The sequence below is a fragment of the Corvus moneduloides genome, chromosome 11 (assembly GCF_009650955.1).
Source record: "Corvus moneduloides isolate bCorMon1 chromosome 11, bCorMon1.pri, whole genome shotgun sequence".
Taxonomy (NCBI): domain Eukaryota; kingdom Metazoa; phylum Chordata; class Aves; order Passeriformes; family Corvidae; genus Corvus; species Corvus moneduloides.
The window spans coordinates 7872099-7891763 of NC_045486.1; the positions used below are offsets into that span (position 1 = coordinate 7872099).

Consider the following 19665-nt stretch of genomic DNA (forward strand, 5'->3'; position numbering starts at 1 on the left):
CAGACTGGTGCTTAACTGAAATCTGCTACAAATGAAGGAAATCCCCATGAAGCTGGGCCAGCCCCAGCCCCCGAGCGCCGAACCACCGCGAGCCAGCTGGGGTTACCTGAAGGGGTAGGCAAAGGCTATGTCAATGCTGAGGTCACTCTCTGACTTGTTTGCACAGTCCACACTGAGGCGCAGCTCTCCAGAGTACCCACCGCATGTTGCAAATGCAAAGATTGCAAAAAGCTGTCAAAAACAAACAACATTTTAATTTTATTTCGTTTCAGCAACCACCACAAGCAGATCCATGCAGTAGCTCTTGGTGCAGCACCAGCCCCCTTGGGTCAGGTTATCCATCACTCCTTGCATTTAAAGCATTGCCATACATTATTCCTGCACCCTTCCCAAAAGCAAATGCAAAGAACCATGAAACATGAAGCTCTGCTGACACACAGACACATCACCATTCATCCATGCCAGGCATCTCAGCTCTTCCCTCCTGTCTTGAACTCCATTTGGGATTCACAAACCAGGCAGTTATTTAAATCACCCCACTGACAGGTGAGATTGGACAAGAAGAGAAGGATGAATATTGACTGAGCACAATGAGTCAGTCTTAACCCAAACAAAACACTGGCAGAAGTATTTAAAAGGCGCAACCAGAAGTAGCAGTAGCAGACCAAGACAGTTCACACGGCCGCCATCCCATTATGTGGCAAAACACAGAACTGAGCTGCCCCTCTCCCAGGTTATGTATGACTTCGGAAAAAACCCCAGTATTTTTAAAATTACTTTTCCTAAATTACTACCATAATCCAAAGTGGATATAGAGGTGAAGTAAACTGACTACAAAGCAGAAAGGAATTTCAGACTTCAGCTAAAATAAGCAAACTAGAAAGGAACAAAGAGCTTGGGTGGTTCTGATGCAAACCCATATCACATCTTAATCTTCCAGGAGAAAAATAATGAAGGAGGGAGTATGCAGGGCAGAGACACATCAGCTTTAATATCAAGGGTTCAAAGAAATGAATTGGAAGCTAGCATAGGGTATCTTAAAACATCATTGACTTAGGCTTCCTTGGAAGACCCTAAGCAGAAGTGGGGACAGTTTATTTATGCAGTTGTAATTTAAATTAGATAGGTCAGATTTTGTTGATTGCAGCACTATAGCTCTGAAGTAATTCCATTAGCTTTAACAGAGTTACTGTGAGATCTACAGAGGGGCAGATATGGGAAATGGCAAGCAAATGCCCAATCCCAGCTACAATTAAATAAGCTAAAATCAGCAACCCAGAGGAAACAAAGAGTGCACACATCTGGGAAAGAAACCATGTTTTTGGACACTGAAAAATTATGCAGCAAGCAGATATAATAACAAAATAAAGGACTAAAAATATAATAAATAGAAAAACTAGATCTTCTCTTGCTGCACAAGGCTTTGCAAAACATGCCATTAATCTTTGTTCTCCCTATTTGCAGCATAAACAAAGCCCTGAGTTTCACTCGGCCGCCTTGGAGCTTTCCATGTGCACCTTTTCCCCAGAGAGTGACAGATTATAGGAGTGACACCTGAGCACTGGGGCAGGGAGACCCTCCCTGGCTGCAGAGTGATGTGCTGAGCATGATGGAGCACAGGGACTAACAGGAGAATGATGTAAGTTTCCACCCTGCTACTCGCTTCCAATGTGATCAGGGCATGTCATATATGGAGGATAGATTTGCAGAGGTATTTAGGTACCTAATGACAAGTTAATAAAAACTTTGATTGAATCAATTCTTCTTGCTGAGCTCACTGCAACAGAGGAAAGCTGAACTTCACTATGAATTGACTCGTTAAATATGTGCCACAAAATAAATGTTTTCACTACAACTTAAATAGTGTTCCTTCATCCTAAATGAGACACTTCCTCTGTACACACAAGAAGTTTCTGCCCTTACATATAGCACAGCACTGAAAATCAGCATTAATCACCTCAGGTTAATTTGTGAGGTGATGTCAGAAAACAATATATTAAGGAGAACAGGAGAGAAAGTTGACCTGCTTTCTGGCCTAATTAACAGAGTTGCAAATGCGTATGTTTTGCAGGTACGTAGAGAGGCACAAAGATTAACAGTGATATGAAAAGAGGGAACTTGAAAGCCTGTGGTGTGAGACAGACCTGCCATAAAGGAAGAGCCATCACCTCTCAGCTACCACTCTCAGCAAGGGGACAAGCAGAGGAAAGAGGGGCAATTGAAATGCATCGCCTTTAAAATCAGCATAAGGGGTGCCATGTTTTTTCACCAAGGGCACAGAGCCATGCCCAAAAACACAGTTCAGGCTATTCCTTCCCAGGAAGTATCTCCTCCAGAATTCCCAGTTTTTCCTCTCCCCTATTGAGAGCATCTCTGACAGCAGACTCAGGCACCTGGAACCTTGGTCCTTCAAGATAGTTCAGATTCAGCCTTTACTCACCTGTTAGCCCCACAAGCTCTTAATCAGAAGCTTTTCAGCAAACTCCCCCCAGGAACAACCACCAGCTCCCACCCTTACCTGTGGGAACCCAGAGTGCAGAGAATATTTCTCTGCACTCTGGGTTCCCACATTACCCAGCACCCACAAGGCAGGTGGGAAAAGGAAAAGGACCATACTGGAGGTTTAGCTACCAAACTTCAGCAATGCCTCAGCCAACCCAAGCTTGGCTCCCTGCTGTGGCTGGATCAGATGCTGCTGATGGCTGGGATCAACCAGCTGCCAGTAATGCCCAGCCAGTCCCCACAGCTGCATGCTGAGGACATTAAGCTCCTTTTGGAAACATATTTACAGTTTCCATCAAGGGAGTGCAGAGTGAGGGCTGTAAATCAGCGGTATTTCCCTGGGGTACCTTGGCCAAAGCAGCAGCATAATTCTCCTCCTCCTACCTCTGCATTTCCCCTTCTCTCCCCCACCACGAGTTGTGCTGCTTTATCTTGTCAGAGGAGCACCCAGTGCAATAAGCCAAGAACTACTCACTGATTTTTTTGTGCACACAGTAATTTTGTGGTCATTTCAGGAATGCTGTAAACACCACTGTATTTTATAATAGCAGGATTTGTGTAAATGGCAGTTGTAAACCCCATAATGGGAGCTTTATGAGCCAGATTCAATAAAACCTCCATCTGAGATAATTTTATTGAACCTAGCTGCTCTGAAATTGAAAAGTTTATGGAGAAAGGGAAAGTGTTTCCTTATGTTCCTATTTACTCTTTGCCTATAAATCCACACTCAGCACTAGTCCTACCTGCAGTGCGCATGCATCCTGATTCACATGAGATAAATCTCCCCACGCACAGTTAGCTCTGGCTATCACATGGCTGCTGCCTCCCAAGGCTCAGGCCTGACAGCTAGCCCTGTGCCTGGCTTCCCTGGAGCAGGAGTGGGAGAAACACAGTGCCCTTGAGGCAACAAATTCTTGCTGCCCTGGCTATGCCAGGCTAATCCTGCCCACAGGTGTGGGAGCAGGGCAAATCCTGCTTTCTCCTGTGCTCCCCATTCCTCCTGTAGCTGCAGCTATTGCCCTGCCATTGTGACACAGTGGAGAGGCTGGGCCTTCACATGTGCCTGGACCCTTGCAGGGAAATGGAAAATGCCTGTCCCCAGCATGGAGATCAGTGGTCCACATTCCGTGTGGCGTAACACACCAAGCATCCCACTAGTTCAGTGTGTGTTATGGAAGCAGTTGCCAACCCACCTGATGAGGCCACAGACTGAAGGGAGAGAGAGAAAGGAATATTATTTGTGCTCCTCAGCACAGGCTGGAGCAATGCACATCTCACGTGTCCAGTCTAGCCTGGTTGGAAGATCATCCTTCTTCCTCATGGTCTCAGACCCAACACTGACAAGGCAGTAAGTTTCTGTAGAGTGATTAACACCATTCCCAGATCCTGTTATGGTGATATTCCCTCTTTGACCTCCAGCCTTGGCCCAGACTATTGGTAGATTTTTGTAAGGAAGTATAATCCCACAGTATAACTTAACCAACAAAAATATATTTATTATGGTACTGTGCAACAATAAACCAGCCTTCCCTGTGAAACCAGATAAACATGTTTTAAAGACCAGTTGGCTCCTTAGCACTTTGAGAAAAAATAGCAATACCTAGCAGAGCACAATACTGTTTCTCACACCAGTGCAGGGCAGGGAAAGGTTCATCATATGATTTATGTGATCACCTCCCTTCTTCCAATGCCAAGTTTCGATGCAATGGCAGTGAATCCTGTAGTTGAGCGTTCAGGTGCTGTCATTTATCCAGGCTCAAGGCTGGTTCCTTCGTTTCCCAACCCAGTGGCCAGGGGCTTGGGATGTATAATGCCCTGAAGGAGCCCAAGTCCCAGCTGTGAATTAAACAGTTGGTAGTGCCTCAACATGTGACCCTGTACATCACTCATCCCACCATGGAAGGGAAAAATGGGATGATTTCCTATAGCTTCTCCCTGTTTGGCTTTCCGACAATTCCTCTCAATGCCTGCTGAGCAACAAGCTCACTCTGCACACCAGGAGAAGGCAGAACAGTTCCTGAAAAGGCAAGTTAAAAGGCTTACGTGGCACATGTTACAGCTAAAACATCTCGGTAGGACGATAAAATGGATGTAACTTCTATATAAACCACTTGCTTTTTCCAGGAGCACGTCTGCCCTGTGCAGCGGCCTGTGGCAACTTGCTGGCTGACAGGATGGAGCCATGCTGGGGAGGCACCTGAAAACTATCCTGCGTCAAAGGAGAGGATCCGCTCTGCCTGAAGGCTCCTTGGTGGGTCCTCCAGGAGGGAAAGATCTTAAAAAGAAAGTGTTAGTCTTGCCTGGAGCTGTGGTGGCCAAAAACAGACTGTGAGGGACGCAGTTAGCTACGTGGTTTGGTTTCCAATGCTTTCTCTTGGCACTGAGGAAGGAAAATGGGAATGAACCTGCTGGACACTTTCCCAAAGAGGTCCTCCCAGTCCCCTACTCCTGCCCTAACACTGGAAAGCTGAGGGGAACTCCTGACACTTCTAAAGAGCAACCTAAAATATTCAAAACGCCTACACTATTGTTAGTCATTTTACATGCTCAGAGTGTTTTAAAAGGAGCCCTAGTTTTCTGGCATAATTTCTGGATCTGAGACCTCCCTTTCTCCATATCACCGTAACAGAGAGACTGCAAAACCTTTGCCAAATGTTCAACTGCCTTACACTTCCTGCTGCTTGCTGTAGCCAAGAGCGTGTGTGGAGCGAGAAGGGAGCACGTTGCTCTGAGGGCTCTGGAGATGTCACCCCACAGCTGGCATCGCTTACCCAGCAGAGTGTCTCGTTAAACTGAGATTATTTACTTATGGGGCAGAACCAGTAATTGAACGTTATTATTCTTTATGCTGTGAAGGAGAGGTTCGAATGCACTAAATGACTGTACGGGAAACATTTACTGCAGAACTGATGGCCCAAAATATGTCACCAGTGAAGGATTAGGAAGCATTCTCTCCTCTGGGTCTCTGCCTGTTTCTTTTTTAAAATCTGGCATTTTTCCTGCACGGATCTGAGCTGCAGACTTCCTGGAATCACTTCTCCTACATACAAGCCTTTGTGCACTGGAGATTATCAGATTATTGACTTTGGGATTCCTAATTATATCAACTTGACTGGTTGATGAATTGGAGGTGGATGGCATCGCAGCTGACGCAGTGCTGGGGGGGGGGGGTGACAACTAGCTGGAGTAATTTTCCTTCAACAGCTATACAGGGAGAAAGCTGAAATACATTCTGCTCCTGCTGAGAAACAAGCCCTAAAGCCATAGTTCACTGATTGCTGGGATTTAGTGTCCCCACCTTATAAATAAACAGCAGCATTGCTAAGAAGGCTCCTGTGCCAGCCCAGCCCTGGTCTGCATGGAGTGAAAACCCCAGGGATGAGGGAGCAACTCAGAGTGTGAGCATGAAGAACCACATGTGCCACTGTCATCCACCTGGAGGAGACCACTCTGCTCCACGACTTCCCTACATGGTGGTAGGGTCTTCATGAGGGCATCTGCAGCAGTAAACCTCTGCCTGGCATTTTAGAGCACCCACAAAGTGCAGCCCTTGATGCCACCAGCTGGATGGAAAGACCTGACCCCAGAGCACGCAGGAATCTCACAGCATCCTCTGTTTAAAGCACAGCACTTCATTTAATGCTTAGCTTTTTTTTAAATGAAAAAAAAAACCAAAAACTTGATTTGATTATTAATGGAAAGATCTATGGAAATGAAATTGGGGTATTTTTAGTGAGTAAATTTCATGTTATAATAATTTGGTTATACAATACTTGAATCCCAAGGAGACAATTTTCCTTTTCTTTGAAGAAAACCTTAATCTTTTTCATTCATCTTCCATTGATTATTCTAAAAACCCCATTTAGCTCCACCAAATAATGGTATGGTAGTCTTTTCTCACTACATTTTAATAGAATAAAGCCCAGCTGTATATGAGATGATTAGATAACCATTCATTGGGGTAAAGAACACTGTTCTTCCAGATGGTCAGACAGAATCTGGAAATAGGAAATGCATTTCCTATTTATTAAGTTCAAAACGTAATGCAAGCTGTTTCATCCAATATTTAATGGGTCAGCCACAAAGCTGAAAGCTAATGCTAAAGTTGGCAGCATGCATGGAGGAGTTAACAGGCAGAAAACAGAGACACATTTACAGCATCTCTTCTTGGACTCAGCGAAAAGCTGTTGGAGTACAAAGGTACTTACACAAGCTGGGCAGAGCTGCCAAGCTCTCCCAGACCATCTAACCATTAGTCAAAGGTTGGAGGTAAACATTTACAAGGACCTGAGGGGTTTTTTTGAAATTTATTGCATAAATTGCTTTCAGCACATGGACATTGACACATCGGTGATGAGTCTTCCATGAAACAAAAGACACCAACAAGTGCTGCAGACAGGCTTAGGTAATTACTGGGTGTACATGGCTTGATTTGGGATGTATCACAGACATGTCTACAGCCTGCAGCCCTTTTCCCCTCTGGCTGTAGAACAGTCTGGAAGTTATGGCTCTCCCTCTGAAGCCTCCACAACTTCCCCTTTGTGCCCTCTTCCTTTAAGGACGTGAGAGCACAAGTTGGACAGATGTTTAGATTTGTACATATAATCCCTGAATGACTCATGCTGTGATATATGTCACTGCAGCAAAGATGTGCTCCTTTTTGGGCCTGAGAGCTTTTCTAGCCCTAGACTTCCAGCAAAAAAAAAAACCCAACCGTAGTGGTCTCTACCAGGATCCACACTGTGACAGTGCCCAGAACATCACAAGTGCCCAGAGTCCTGGAGAGCAGCCACTCCCAGGCTGTGTCCCCGTCCTCTTGTCTCATGAGCTGCTTTGGCACCAACCACATGTGACCACTGTAGGCAAAACCATGGAAAGCCATGGTGAGGTACAAGAGAGCTTTTCTAATAGGTTAAGTCAATTCTCATTTTACTAACAGGTAATGTGCAACAACCCAGCAAACGCTCAGGTTAATGCATGTATATAACTCTGCTTCTGCTCCCTCCAGAAAACAACAGGTTTTGTGGAGACTTTACAGCCTGATTATATGGGATTTATTGTGTAACAAGTGTAAACATTTAATTATAAAATAAAAAAGGTTGGATGGCTGCTCGTTTCCTCTTTTGCTTGGTGGGTTTAAAAGCATCTGGGCTTAAAATGGCCCGTAACGTAATATAAATGCATACAGCAGATGATCCAAGTTATTACTAAGTAGGATTTACTCCCTCTAATAATCAGAGGGATTTACATTATTGCTGAGTGACAGGCACACATGGGGAGCAATCTGTGAAGGGAAAGTGCCCCTGAACTTAATGTCTTTAAATCCCTGATGGTCAATACAGGCGCAGGGGCTCAACTACAGCCAAGACTACACCACACCCCCTCCACTGCAGCACTGAATGGCAGGGGACCACAAACCCAGCTTGCAAAAGAAGTGTCATACACAGTGTACACACCATCTGCCCTGAGCTGGGGCTGGGACAAGGCACCTCTCCCAGCCCCATTCCCAGCTCTCCCAGCATCACCACCAGGCATCACTCTCCTTTGGTAACAGTCCCTGATGGCTCCTGGAACTGCTTCCTTGCCTAATTTGTGTCTTTGTTCCTTCCATTAGCTTCAGCTCCTTTCCCAGCACTCCTCCATGGACCTGGAATTCTCCTGAGGAGAATTTTCCTGCTCTGGTGACAGATGCACACAGTGGAACTGAGAGGCTGGAGCACTCCTCTGACCAGAAAATGCTCTGACAGCTGGGTCCCTGCAGCGTGGCACAGCGAGGGGGCTGCAACCAAACCCTCCCTGGGTCAGCACTGATGGAAAATTATTATACAGGAAAGGCTCTTGTCCTTCAATCACACTGTATTATTTATGACCTAATGATTGCCCATTGACTAGCAGGGATTATACATTCCTGAAGATGTTTTTGGGTGAATGAAAGGGCATTAACGTCATTACTATCACATCCATGCTCATCAGAGGCCATTAGTAGCTTCCTCTCAGCTCCCTAGGCTCCAGTGTAACTATCTGGTGTCATCTGCTGCCTCCCCACCTGCTGTCCCACATGCCTGCACTGGCTCTGTCTCCAAACATGGGGCCCACTGCCTCATCTTAAACCAGTTTTGGACAGAAAAATCCACTGGAGCTAGCTTTGACCTCAATACCCACCTCTGTGCAAAAGGCTGGAATAAGAATTTGCTCCTGGCTAAATATCAGCCCACATGGTAAAAATAATTTATTTTTTGATAATTAAGATGATGGGCTATAAATAAATCTTTGCTTTGCTGAGCTTTGGGAATTCACAGGGAACATTTTGAGCAAGAAACATTTTTAAAATTAAAACTTCCCTCTCCTTTTCTGCCACTCCTCTCATACTCTGTCCCCAGAGATGGTATTGCTCTCCTTCCCACATTTAAATCATAGAAAGTAACACCTAAACACAACATATTTAAGAAATGCTAACAATGTTGTCCTTAGGTCACAAGATCTGAAACACTTCATCTGGACAGGTCAAGTTGTCCTGTTCCCCTACATCGTCCCACTTCCTGTGCTGCTCCACACCTCTTGCCTGTCTCTTTTTTTTCAACACCTCTTCATTCACGTTCCCTGAAATCTGTACCCATACCTGCTTCCAAACACAGAGAAAAAACTTTTCAAAGATCTCACCTGAAAGTTCTCCATTTCCTTCATGGTTCAAAATACTTAATTCTGAGACAACCAGTCATCCTTCCCTTTCTCTCAGCTGCCAGCAGCTGCTGCAAATCTTCTGTGCCACTTCCCAGTGTACTTCAAATCCTCCCAGACCCCAGAAAATAAACAGCCACTTGTACAAAAACAGTAGTGCATCAATATGTTTTTGGCTGTTGCAATCTTTACATCTGCACTGCTGCACTGCTGGAGATGATTATCCAGCTTTTTTTTTTTAATCCGTAGACTCTGGCCTGTGGAATAAAGCCAGGGCCACTAAAATAAGGAAGCAGAGAAAACACAAGCAGAATGGAAAAAGCAATTGAACATGCTATAAACTCAGAATCAGGTGAAAGCTAATTATGGCCATGCTCACTGATAAGATATAGACACAGTGAGGGAGAGAGACTTATTAATTATTCGTGTTATGGTAGCACTTAGAAGCCCCAATCCTTTATCGGGGACTAGCTGTGCTATACACGGCAAACACTCAGATGTATCTTTGGGTAATGGTACATAGTTTTAAGGAAAATGTGCAAATGCTCTCTTCCTTCACCTTCAGCAGTTTCTGGTTTGTTAATGCTTTTAAAGGAACCCAAGTCTACCATCAGTCTCATTCTGAGCAGCTCACAGAACGGTCTCATGGGTCAAAGAAGAAATAATTCAGCATGAGGGCAGCCTGCACTCAGGGCTGAATTGGGTAAACCCCAGGAAACCGCCCAAAGTGGGCATGAGCTACATCCATCACCATCCACATCCCCTGGTATGGGGGACAGAATGCTCACTGTTGCCAACAGAGACGTTTCATCCTCATTGACTCTGTGCAACTTCGATTGCTTTTCTAATTAAGATACATTTTATGGTAATCTACCAAGCCCCTTAGACTAAATCACTCACTTTATCTGTTGTTAGTGCCCATATGTTTACAGCTTTACAGCCTGCTGCAGCATATTTGCTTTGCCATGGTGCCGGGGAGTTTGGGTGACAGATGAGCCACTGCGCAGCCATTTAGGTGGTGCAGGGCTCTCCCACTCATCCAGCCTGTGCACGGACAGATGGACAGACAGCCCTGACACACACCCAGCAGTTTGGAAAAGAGAGAGGGAAGGCACAGCACTGCAGATACCCCATGCTGATCATCTGTCTCTTCCACTGTCTCTACAGACGGGCTTAGCACATCTTTCTCATTTTCTTTTCTTTCCTTGCCTTCCTTTTTTTTTTTTTTCCTCCAAAATAAGAGGTGGCACATGGCAGGAGAGGATGGCTGAAGAATTTCACAGTACTGTCACGTCTCTGGCCCCAGAGCTCATTTACCAAAGAGTTTCACTGCAGGTGCAAGGGCTCTTTGCAACCTTTCGGTCACATCTGCAAACTAAGGACAGGCAGAGCCAGACCCTCCATCTGCACTGGACACTGAAGTAAATAAAGGCTGAGCAAGCTCCACGGTTCTACAGGGGCGTGTATCCCCAGCCCCAACCTCACCTGCAGCCCAAGCACACCCATGGGCCCCTCCAGCTTCTTCAGGGCTGGCACAGTGCCACCACACACAAAGCGAGGAGCTACATGTCCCCCTGGGCTCTCCAGCAACTCTGCCTCCTGTGTATGGACACACAGCTGCAGTGTTGGCAAGCAGCAGCTTCATCTCTTCATCTCACATCAGGCTGCCCACACTGGCTCTGGATGAAGGAGCAAGGATGCACTGAACAGGAACATGGCCCTTTCCCGTTCCCATCCCATGGCACTGCACCCAAATGCTTGCATCCTGCAGTGGTACCTAAAGCTCAGGAGGGACCTGGAGAGCCCAGTTCTGTTCAGACCAGCCGTGCTGAGTCTCCAGCCCACCACACACAACCGAGTGAAATTCACAAGGGTGTGATACGCTAATGTTTGAAACGACTTGTGCTCAGCTTGCTGAGGGAAAGAGAGCCCCCAGGCAAAATCAGGAAAAACCAAACTCCATGTTAGGTTGTCATCTACCATCCTACGTTCACGGAAGAAGTCCCCAGAAAAAACTGGTCACATAATTCTACAGGAACTCTTAATCAAGAGTAACATGAAGAATAAAGTACCACTTGCAATCACCAGCACTGACGGGCAGCTGCTACCCAGTATCAATACAAATACCTTTCCCCTTGCAGAGTTTCTATTGATGTGAACAGGATCAACAGAAGTGAGAAAAGTACTCATTAAGTCTTCCAAGGACTCAGCTAAAAAAAGAGTATCAGACATTCAGGAGAAGCCAGGTATTTAAGAAATCAATTTTTTAAAGAGTTCACGGAATTTCTCTAGGACTTGTCTGAGCTGCTAGAGGAGCAATGAGGAAGACAGGTTTCCAAGGAAATGAAGCTCCTGAAATCCAAAACACGCCTAAAATAATGTTTCGAACCCCTTTTAAACCTTGATGCACCTGCTAGCAAGGGACAGTGATGCCTCCATCCCACTGGCACAAATCTCACTTTTTCAGTCACAAGGCTTGCAAAGCACCATGCTGTGAACCTGTCCCTGCAGTTGTACCAAGCCCTGGTTTGCATGTCAGCCTGAAGTCATCTTGCAGAGTGGGTATCATGCTCCTGAGGAGGTGATGGAGGCTGTTCCAAGGTCTGAGAGCTGAGTGGTGGTTGGTGGTACTGGGCTGGGGAGCAGCTGCCCCCAGACCTGCTACCACCAAGTAGCTGGAGATGAAGGATCACCACAAGTTGCAGCATGAGGATGGGCAAAAGGACAGAGACAAAACCCCATGAACACTGAAGACTTCTGTATGTATGACATGATGAGCAGGGTAAGCTTGCCTGTCCCCCTGAGTTTGTGTAAGCTGTACTCTGTAGAGATGTAGGGCTGACGGGATCATTTCTGCTGAGCCAAAAGTTCCTCTGCCAAGAGAAAGTCTTGCAGCAATGGACTTAACCACATATTCACTTTGTGCCTTAAGTCCCTTGACTGCTGGCAACCTGCTCTCAGGGACAGGGAAGAGACTTGCCCCTGCCTGCAAGCAAATCAGCCATTTCAAGCCACTTTTCCTGCTTCAAAGCTATTAGATCAACTGCCTTCCTTAATAAACCACAACCTGGCTTCAGGGCAGTCTGGCACCCCTGCTATGATGAGTTATGTGGCACAGAAAAACCAGGCCTTTAGTTTTGCAGGGTAGGAGCAGGAACTGTGCTTTTCAGTTCATACTGCTCAGCCCACTCCCATCCTGGGTTATCCAAACACTTCTCTGACCATTGCCCTGCTCACCTGGAGGACGCTGCATTGAGCCAGATAACAGGGCTGAGCAAAGTTAGAAATGCCCAACACTGTCCTCAGGCAAGCAGCATTATGCTTAGAAAGTAAGTGAAACGTGCACTGCTCAGATACCCATATCCTCTGCACCTGAGTAGCTAAAGGACTGTGAAAAAGACAATTACTGTTATGTACCTTGTTCTCTAACACGGTGGCACATGGCACATTTTATGTACCATGTTTTCTGTGCCAAGCACACGCATTCAAGCTATGCAGCTGCTCTAAATATATATGGTCCTTATGAAACAGTAATCACAAAAACACCAGAAAGCCTCTGAACTGAGTGCCTGTTAACTACATTTTCAGGAACAAAGCACCTGGGCTCGCCTGTGGAATGCCCTGGCTGCCTGTGGGATCCTGTGCACCAGCATCAGCTCAGCCCAGCCAGGGCACAGACCCAGCAGAGCCTGTGAGCCACTGCTGAGGGGCACACCACCAAATATTCCCATCAGCTGCTCTTCAGGCAGGTGAAAAGGCAAGTCAACTATTACCTAAAACAAAAAAAAAGGGGGGGAGGGGTGGGGAGAAAAATTTAAGCTGTCCAAAACCAGCTTAAAATGACTAAGCAATTATTGCCAATCTGAAATTTCTCTCAGATTTTAGAAGAGCTTAGCTTGGGCTTCCAGACAAAACATCCTTACCTTCTGCTGTGGGTTTAATAAACTCAGTTACAGCATTCTAACATCTTATTAAAGTACACCTCATATATTTATTAGCATACCCTGGTATCATGAGAGTAGCAGGCTATTCTAGGTTTAATCTGTTGATTTTCTGAGCAGATATATACTCAAAGATGTTCTCATAGCAGCTCCAGCTTGTGCTACAGCTAGAGGTCTTAAAGACTTCTGGAGCACCAAAGCTATTGACTCCCACAGATACAGTTCAAGTATTCATGAGAGAATTAAACTGTCAATAAATTAATCAATATAATGCTGAAAACTCAAGTATTAGGTAGTTTGAAAGTATTAAAGCTATACATCTTGTTTTCCTCAGCCTACTATTACAGTCCCTGACTTGTGCTGCCTGGAAAGCTCACCAGGAGCTGTGATGGGGAGAGAGAAATAACTGCACCTCACAGGTAACAAGGAGGTCTCCAAGTTAACCAAGAGGGCTGAGGAATGAGGCTGCTGAGCTGTAAAAGCAAAGGCAGGGAGCAGGAAGTCAGAGCAACAGTCTATTGACCTGTATTAATGATGTTATACTCTGTAAAGTAAGCAAATTTCTTAATTAAAGGTTTTATTTATTTCATTAACACATTTTGATGAGGAGCATGGTGGTGCCAAGCTGTCATACTTTAGATTGATCTAAGGTAATAGGCAGTCAAATTTCATACTTCAGCTTGATCAATATTAAATAGCTCTTGCTGATTTTTTTTTAATATCAAATATTGCTGCATTATTTTGGAGGCACCTTTGATTTAAAATGCCAGAAGGAACACAATAAACAAAAATTCCTTTTCCCTTTAATCATCATTGTCCGTGTTTCTGCAGTAAAATGAAGCGCAAAACAAGTTTTCAAAGCAGGCATCCCTCTCTGCAAAGCAAAATACAAATTGAAAATATTTCAATGTATCTAAAAATCACAGAACAGTTTGGCTCAGCATGAGACTACAAAGAAACCAAGCCTAAACACAATTTTGTGGGCTTCACAATTCCTGCAAAACCCCACTTCTCCCCCAACCAGTACAGTTACAGAAATAAATAGAGATGCATATAACTTACCGGAGCAAATATCACCATACACATTTACAAAAGAATTTACAATCCAACTTGCGTGTCCTGAAATAAAGCAAGGTTTGTCTCATACTAAAAATAAAGGCTCCCAAAAGCTTCTCACAGGAGAGAGAGAGAGAGAGAGAGAGAGGGAGGGGAGGGAGAGGGAACAAGCAAGCACCAGCTCCTTGCCTCGCTTTTTATGAAGCAAATAAGGAGAGCAAGAAAATCAATGCTGAGAGAAAGTGAAATGATATACCAATCAGGCAGCAGCCTCAGCCTTGTTTGCAGAGGGATGGCAAAATGCTTGTATTATTAGACACTGACTACACACAGCCTGAGTGGAGAAACCCTTTCCCCTCAGCGAGGGGCTGATTGCTAATCTCCCACCACCATGGTGGGCTGGGAGATGCAGCCCCTTCCCACCCACTGCTAATGCAGCATCGCTCTGGCCCTCGTGTGTGCTCCATAGAGAAGAATCAGCTCACAATTTTGGGCTAAAGTTGAAAAAAGCTTGAAGATCCTCCAAAATGCTACCACTTACTGATTGTCATTGGAGCAGTGCTTCTTCATTGTGGGGTGTGGAGGCTGTTTGGACTCTGTTACATTTTGAGATGTGTTTCACTGCACCTCAGACAGCTGCCCTGCAGCTGCAGCAAGGGAGCCCATCCACAAAGGGGAAAAAAACCTCTCAAGTCTCCCATAATTTCATGTGTGCTGAGCTCACCCTGTGCTTGCACAGGACTGGACCTCCAAAGCATCCTCCTGGAATTTGAGCTTTTGTCCCTTTTTGTGTATCAGAGAAAACCAGGGGGAAACCCATGAGTTGCCTTGCACCAAGAGGGAAAATTTTTGTGCTATTAATCCACCCAAACAAAACCTTTGCTGTGCTGCATGTGTGTTGGGAGGAGGAGGATGTGTCAGGGGATGAGCTCAGGCACCTGTCTGTGAGCAGGACACATCAGTGGCAGACAAACACCACTTCTTTGGGAAGGTGCCACATTTGTTCCCCCTGGCAGCTACAGACAGACATAAACCCCATACCTTGTCACAGCAAACCTCCTCACAAGAGGGGTTTCAGGCCAGTCCCACATCTCTGCTCTGCATTCAGGACATCAGCACGTTAAGAGGAGGAATGGATCCATGGATCCCTCTTGGCAAGGTATCTACTCTACACTCACCCGTGCCCCAACACCACTTGGTGTAACCAAAACTAAACCATACTGTGCTGTTTATTGATAAATGCTGATCACTGTTTTAGCATCTTTTCTACACACAGCATCAAATATTTTCAAATACATGTGACATAAGGCAAATTTCCCTTTTATTAGAAGACAGGAGTTACATGCTGGTATACGAAAACACCTGTGGAGTGACAACAGTTCTCTGCACAGCAAAATTGCTTTTCCCCAGTGGCTTGGAATTTACATTGTGCAATAAGTGTTGGAATTCACAGGGAAAATCCTGAAGACAAAAGCAAGGAAGCTGAATTCATCTGATAACACAGTTTATCTGTTCGGGGCTGGCACTTCTTGCACAATCCAGGCACAGAGCAGGCTCTGACAGCCCTTCATGAGTACAGTACTCCAGGCCCTTTTGCCACAAGCAGGAGCTACACAGCCAGGCTGAGAGATATCACTGCTGTTGATGTGGCCCTGTGTTTCCAGCAGATACAGCCAAATGCTGGGGGATGCTGTAATGAGGAAATGCTGTGATGCTCTGAGAGTTCTTCAGGCTGAAGCACTGCTCTGCTGTGTGGTACATTTTAACATAGACAAAAATATTCACCAGCTACCTGCACACCGCCTGAGCCCCGCCATGAAGACTGAACACCACAGCGACTCAGGTCTGCAGAGCTGGAGGCAGCACTTGCCTCCCCCTGCACTGTGAGCAGCCCTTTGATGCCTTATAAATTCAGGAGCTGCACTCTGCAGTCACATTCACGCTCCACGTGGTAAAAGGTGACCAAGGACCACACAAAACTTACCACCCACTGCATCAGCACAAAGGGTGATGCTGGCTCTCCCGCAGCCCTGGGAGCTCTTCTCCAGCCTGTGGGTGCACATTGGTGGAGGATAGCAAGAGGATGCTCAGCTTGCCTCAGCTTCCCAGCAGATGCATCCCACTGCTCCTGGCCTTCCCCACTGCATTCAGTTCTCCAGCTGGCACTCAAATGCACTGTATCTCATGGTGACCAGCCTCTTGCTGCAAGGTGTGAGAGTAAGTGAAAAGCAAACACCTCTCATTTCATTTTCCAGTGAGAAAATTTATCTTCCCTTCCCACAGCTAACAACTGCGTACTTAAACTCACTAAAGTCTTCTGAAAACTTTGAAAAACCTACATTAAAAGTGTTTTGTTGAGCTGAGAGCTGCCTGTCTCAGCTCTTTAAAATATGTGCCCACCTGGGTACCTGTGTGGGATGTAAGGATGCAGCTTTAGCCAGAGCACAAAGGATTGCAGCAGATGAGGGTCTGTCCTGTCACACACCTCCTCCAAACAATGCTGCAACACAGACTCCACAGGATACAGAAACCAAAGCCTGCTTTTCTTCCCTAACCGGTAACACATCATGAATGCTGTGGATCAGTTCTAACGCTGCTGAAAGCGAATGTGCTGGTGTTTGCTGACAAGCCAAAATACTTGTCCAGCTGCAGCAGACCCTGCAGCACTGCAGGCTGGTCCTTTCTCCAGCTTTATTAGATTCCTTTTCAAAAGTTCACCTGAAATACTGGATGGGGCACTCAGCACCACCAAGCACAAGAAGAGCTGCTGCCAAACCAGCACTGCTATGCCATGTCTGTGTGCTCGATCAGAGCTTTTTACCTCTGATTTTTGAGTTGGGAGTTTCAAAGCAAAAAAAAAAAAAACTTCCTGGGATTTAAGCCCCAAACTACTTTAGATACCACTGAAAAGCAGTACACATCCAACAGATCTGCATCAACCTTGTGCAAGGTTCATGGCCAATGTTGCTGAAAGGGATGCAGTGACACCAGCAACAGGAAAGGCAGCAGCCTGGGGAGAGACTTATCCCTGGATACAGCAGGACTCAAGGGAGGCATTGGCATGAGGACAGCTCAGAATTACAAAAGTTGGAAAAGACCTCTAAGATCACTGAGTCCAACTTAATGCAGCACTGCCAATCCACCACTAAACCACATCCCTAAGCAGCATATGTGTGTTGTTTGAACACTTCCAGGGCCACTTCTCTGGGCAGCCTATCCTAATGCTTGGCTACCCTTCCAGTGAAGAAACTTTTCCTAATATCTGGCTCCCCACCACTCTTTGTTGTCTCTTCCCACTACCCCCAGCCCACCACAAAGTATCCAACACCCACACAGCAAAAGCCCAAAAGCACTGACTAACTAGCCTTAGACCCTCTCATGCTCTGTTGCTTTATTCTTAACATGCTTGTTCATATTACCCCAGAAGCCCTGTTCATGCCTGCTCCTCTGTGTGTGTGCAGATTTACAGACACCTCTAAAATCACACACTGCACTGTGGACATGGAGTTTCATCAGTCTAGTCACGGAGCATCTGAGCTGGAGCTTTTCCACATCAGGGTCCTCAGCTCTGCCCAAGGCTGGATTGCACCCTTCCCCTGGCCAGGTAAAGCCAGGAACAGGGAGTACCACCAAAGACCCTTTGGGGCATGCTACTGCACTGGTGCCCACTCCACATTTGGAAAAGTTAATTAATACTACTAAACGTTAAATTATCCATCCCACCTGTGCTGCAGAGAAAGCACCAATCAAGGCAGCAGTGGTGTCCAAGCAGGCTGGAGCCTGGCAGAAGGGCTGGAACCCCAGCTGGGAGAGGATAATCAGCCTACCTGGACCTGCTGCTGTAAACAACCCACCAGCACAGGAAATATTCAGATAGACTGCCTGTTTGCCAACAGAGATTTTCACATTTCCCTCTCAATCTTTATTTAAATTTGGGAAGACAGAAAATTAACGAAGCCTGAGATCTATAACTGGAAACCATTTGCTTTTCTTGTGGAAATGGAACATTTCCTAATGAACTTCCCCTCCCCCTGTGCCACTCAGATCCGGATGCAAATATTGCTGCGATTTTATCAATCTGCGTCTTGTTTCACGCAGTCTGCAATGCTAATGAGTAAACCCATTTTGACATATTATGTAAGCCAGTTTCTGAAACAGAGATTCTTGGCAGGCCAAATGTAAACACAGACACCCTCTTGCATCCAATTTAAATGAGCATGTTGCTGAAAGCACTAAGGGCTTGATTCTGTTGACTTATTCCTGATTTACGCCAGTGGAAAAAAAAAAAAAAAAAAAAAAGACGGGGGGGGGGGAAGATAAAACTAACAAAAACACCCCTTCCATTCAATTACTAGTGCAGCAGCAATTTGCAAAATGGATCTAATTTTGTAACAAGGAAATGTGCTGGAATAAGCTAATGCAGGGTGGTGACTTGGGCACTGTGTGAGCATCAGCACAGCACACACCCGGAAGCACACATGCCATTCCAGATGGAACTAAGGGTGGAGATGACAGCTCTCCTCTCCCTCATCCTCCCAAGCCAAAATTAGGTCCATGTAGTGGCCCACGTGTTGGGTCAGCCCCAGAAGGTGACTCCTTCTGATGCCTTTTCCTGGTCTTAAAATCAAGACTCAAAGATGGTTAGAAGGGAAAAAGGGGTTTTACCTCAGTATTTATTTTAAGGATCCTTAGGTGCACCACGTCCAGGTGGAATGTGCTGAAATGCACACCGCAGTGCACACACACGATAGATCGGGTATAACATTATAGGTGTTACTAATTAGCATATCTATCAGAGATTCCCCAAAGAGAGGCTTGAGTGAGCCCCCCTCCCCAAGGAACCTTCCCCCTGGATGGTTCTTAGTTTAGAAAATGTGTTCTGGAGAGGACCTTGGTGTCTGGAGCTTTCTGATCCCTAACTACGAGGCTTCTAAGATGTTTAGTCTCCTAGCTTAACAAAATAAGTCTAAGAATGTAGGCTAAAAACCACTAAAAATACAAAAAGCTATAAAAAGGTATATAAAAGGGGCATAAAAAAAAGGCAAAAAATCATCATGGCATCACTTCCAGCCTCTTGCTCTTCCACCAGAGCTTTGCAGAAGAATGATGCCTATGGTGGCAGCAGACACAACCCAAGAGCAGCACCAGCTGTTTGGAGCTGCCCCTGTCCCTCACACGGGGGCCAGCAGGAACCCAGAACACGAGGGAATATTTGTTTCAGCACATGCTAAAAGTTTGCTCTTCACCAGTGCACGTCCAGGTGTCAAGACCCCACACACTGCTCACTATCTCATCCACCTGGCTCAAACCTGGCAACAGGCCCCAACTCAGAAACAGTCACACACTGTGATTAATGGATTATATCCACTTTTTAAAGACTAGCACCAGAAAAACATGCTGGAAGGTACCTGCTTTGGATGGCAGACTGCAACAACCATCAGAACAACTTCCAGTGACACAGGGATGAGCTGAAAGTCACAGGCTCAGA

At 45.8% G+C, this 19665-nt stretch overlaps 1 protein-coding gene across 2 annotated transcripts in view; it reads right to left on the minus strand.

Annotated features, from left to right (window-relative positions):
- SYNPR (synaptoporin) overlaps window positions 1–19665 on the minus strand; it is a 111558-nt gene that overhangs the window by 30977 nt on the left and 60916 nt on the right. Inside the window, exons 1-2 of one of the 2 annotated variants that reach the window (XM_032120723.1) lie at window positions 14184–14314; window positions 107–231 (exon numbers count right to left, since the gene is read on the minus strand). In XM_032120723.1, the coding sequence (XP_031976614.1) occupies window positions 107–231; window positions 14184–14207 (149 nt within the window). In that variant the 5' untranslated portion in view covers window positions 14208–14314. Of the gene's footprint in view, window positions 1–106; window positions 232–14183; window positions 14315–19665 lie in introns of those variants that run through there. The other variant, XM_032120722.1, reaches the window with a different exon arrangement.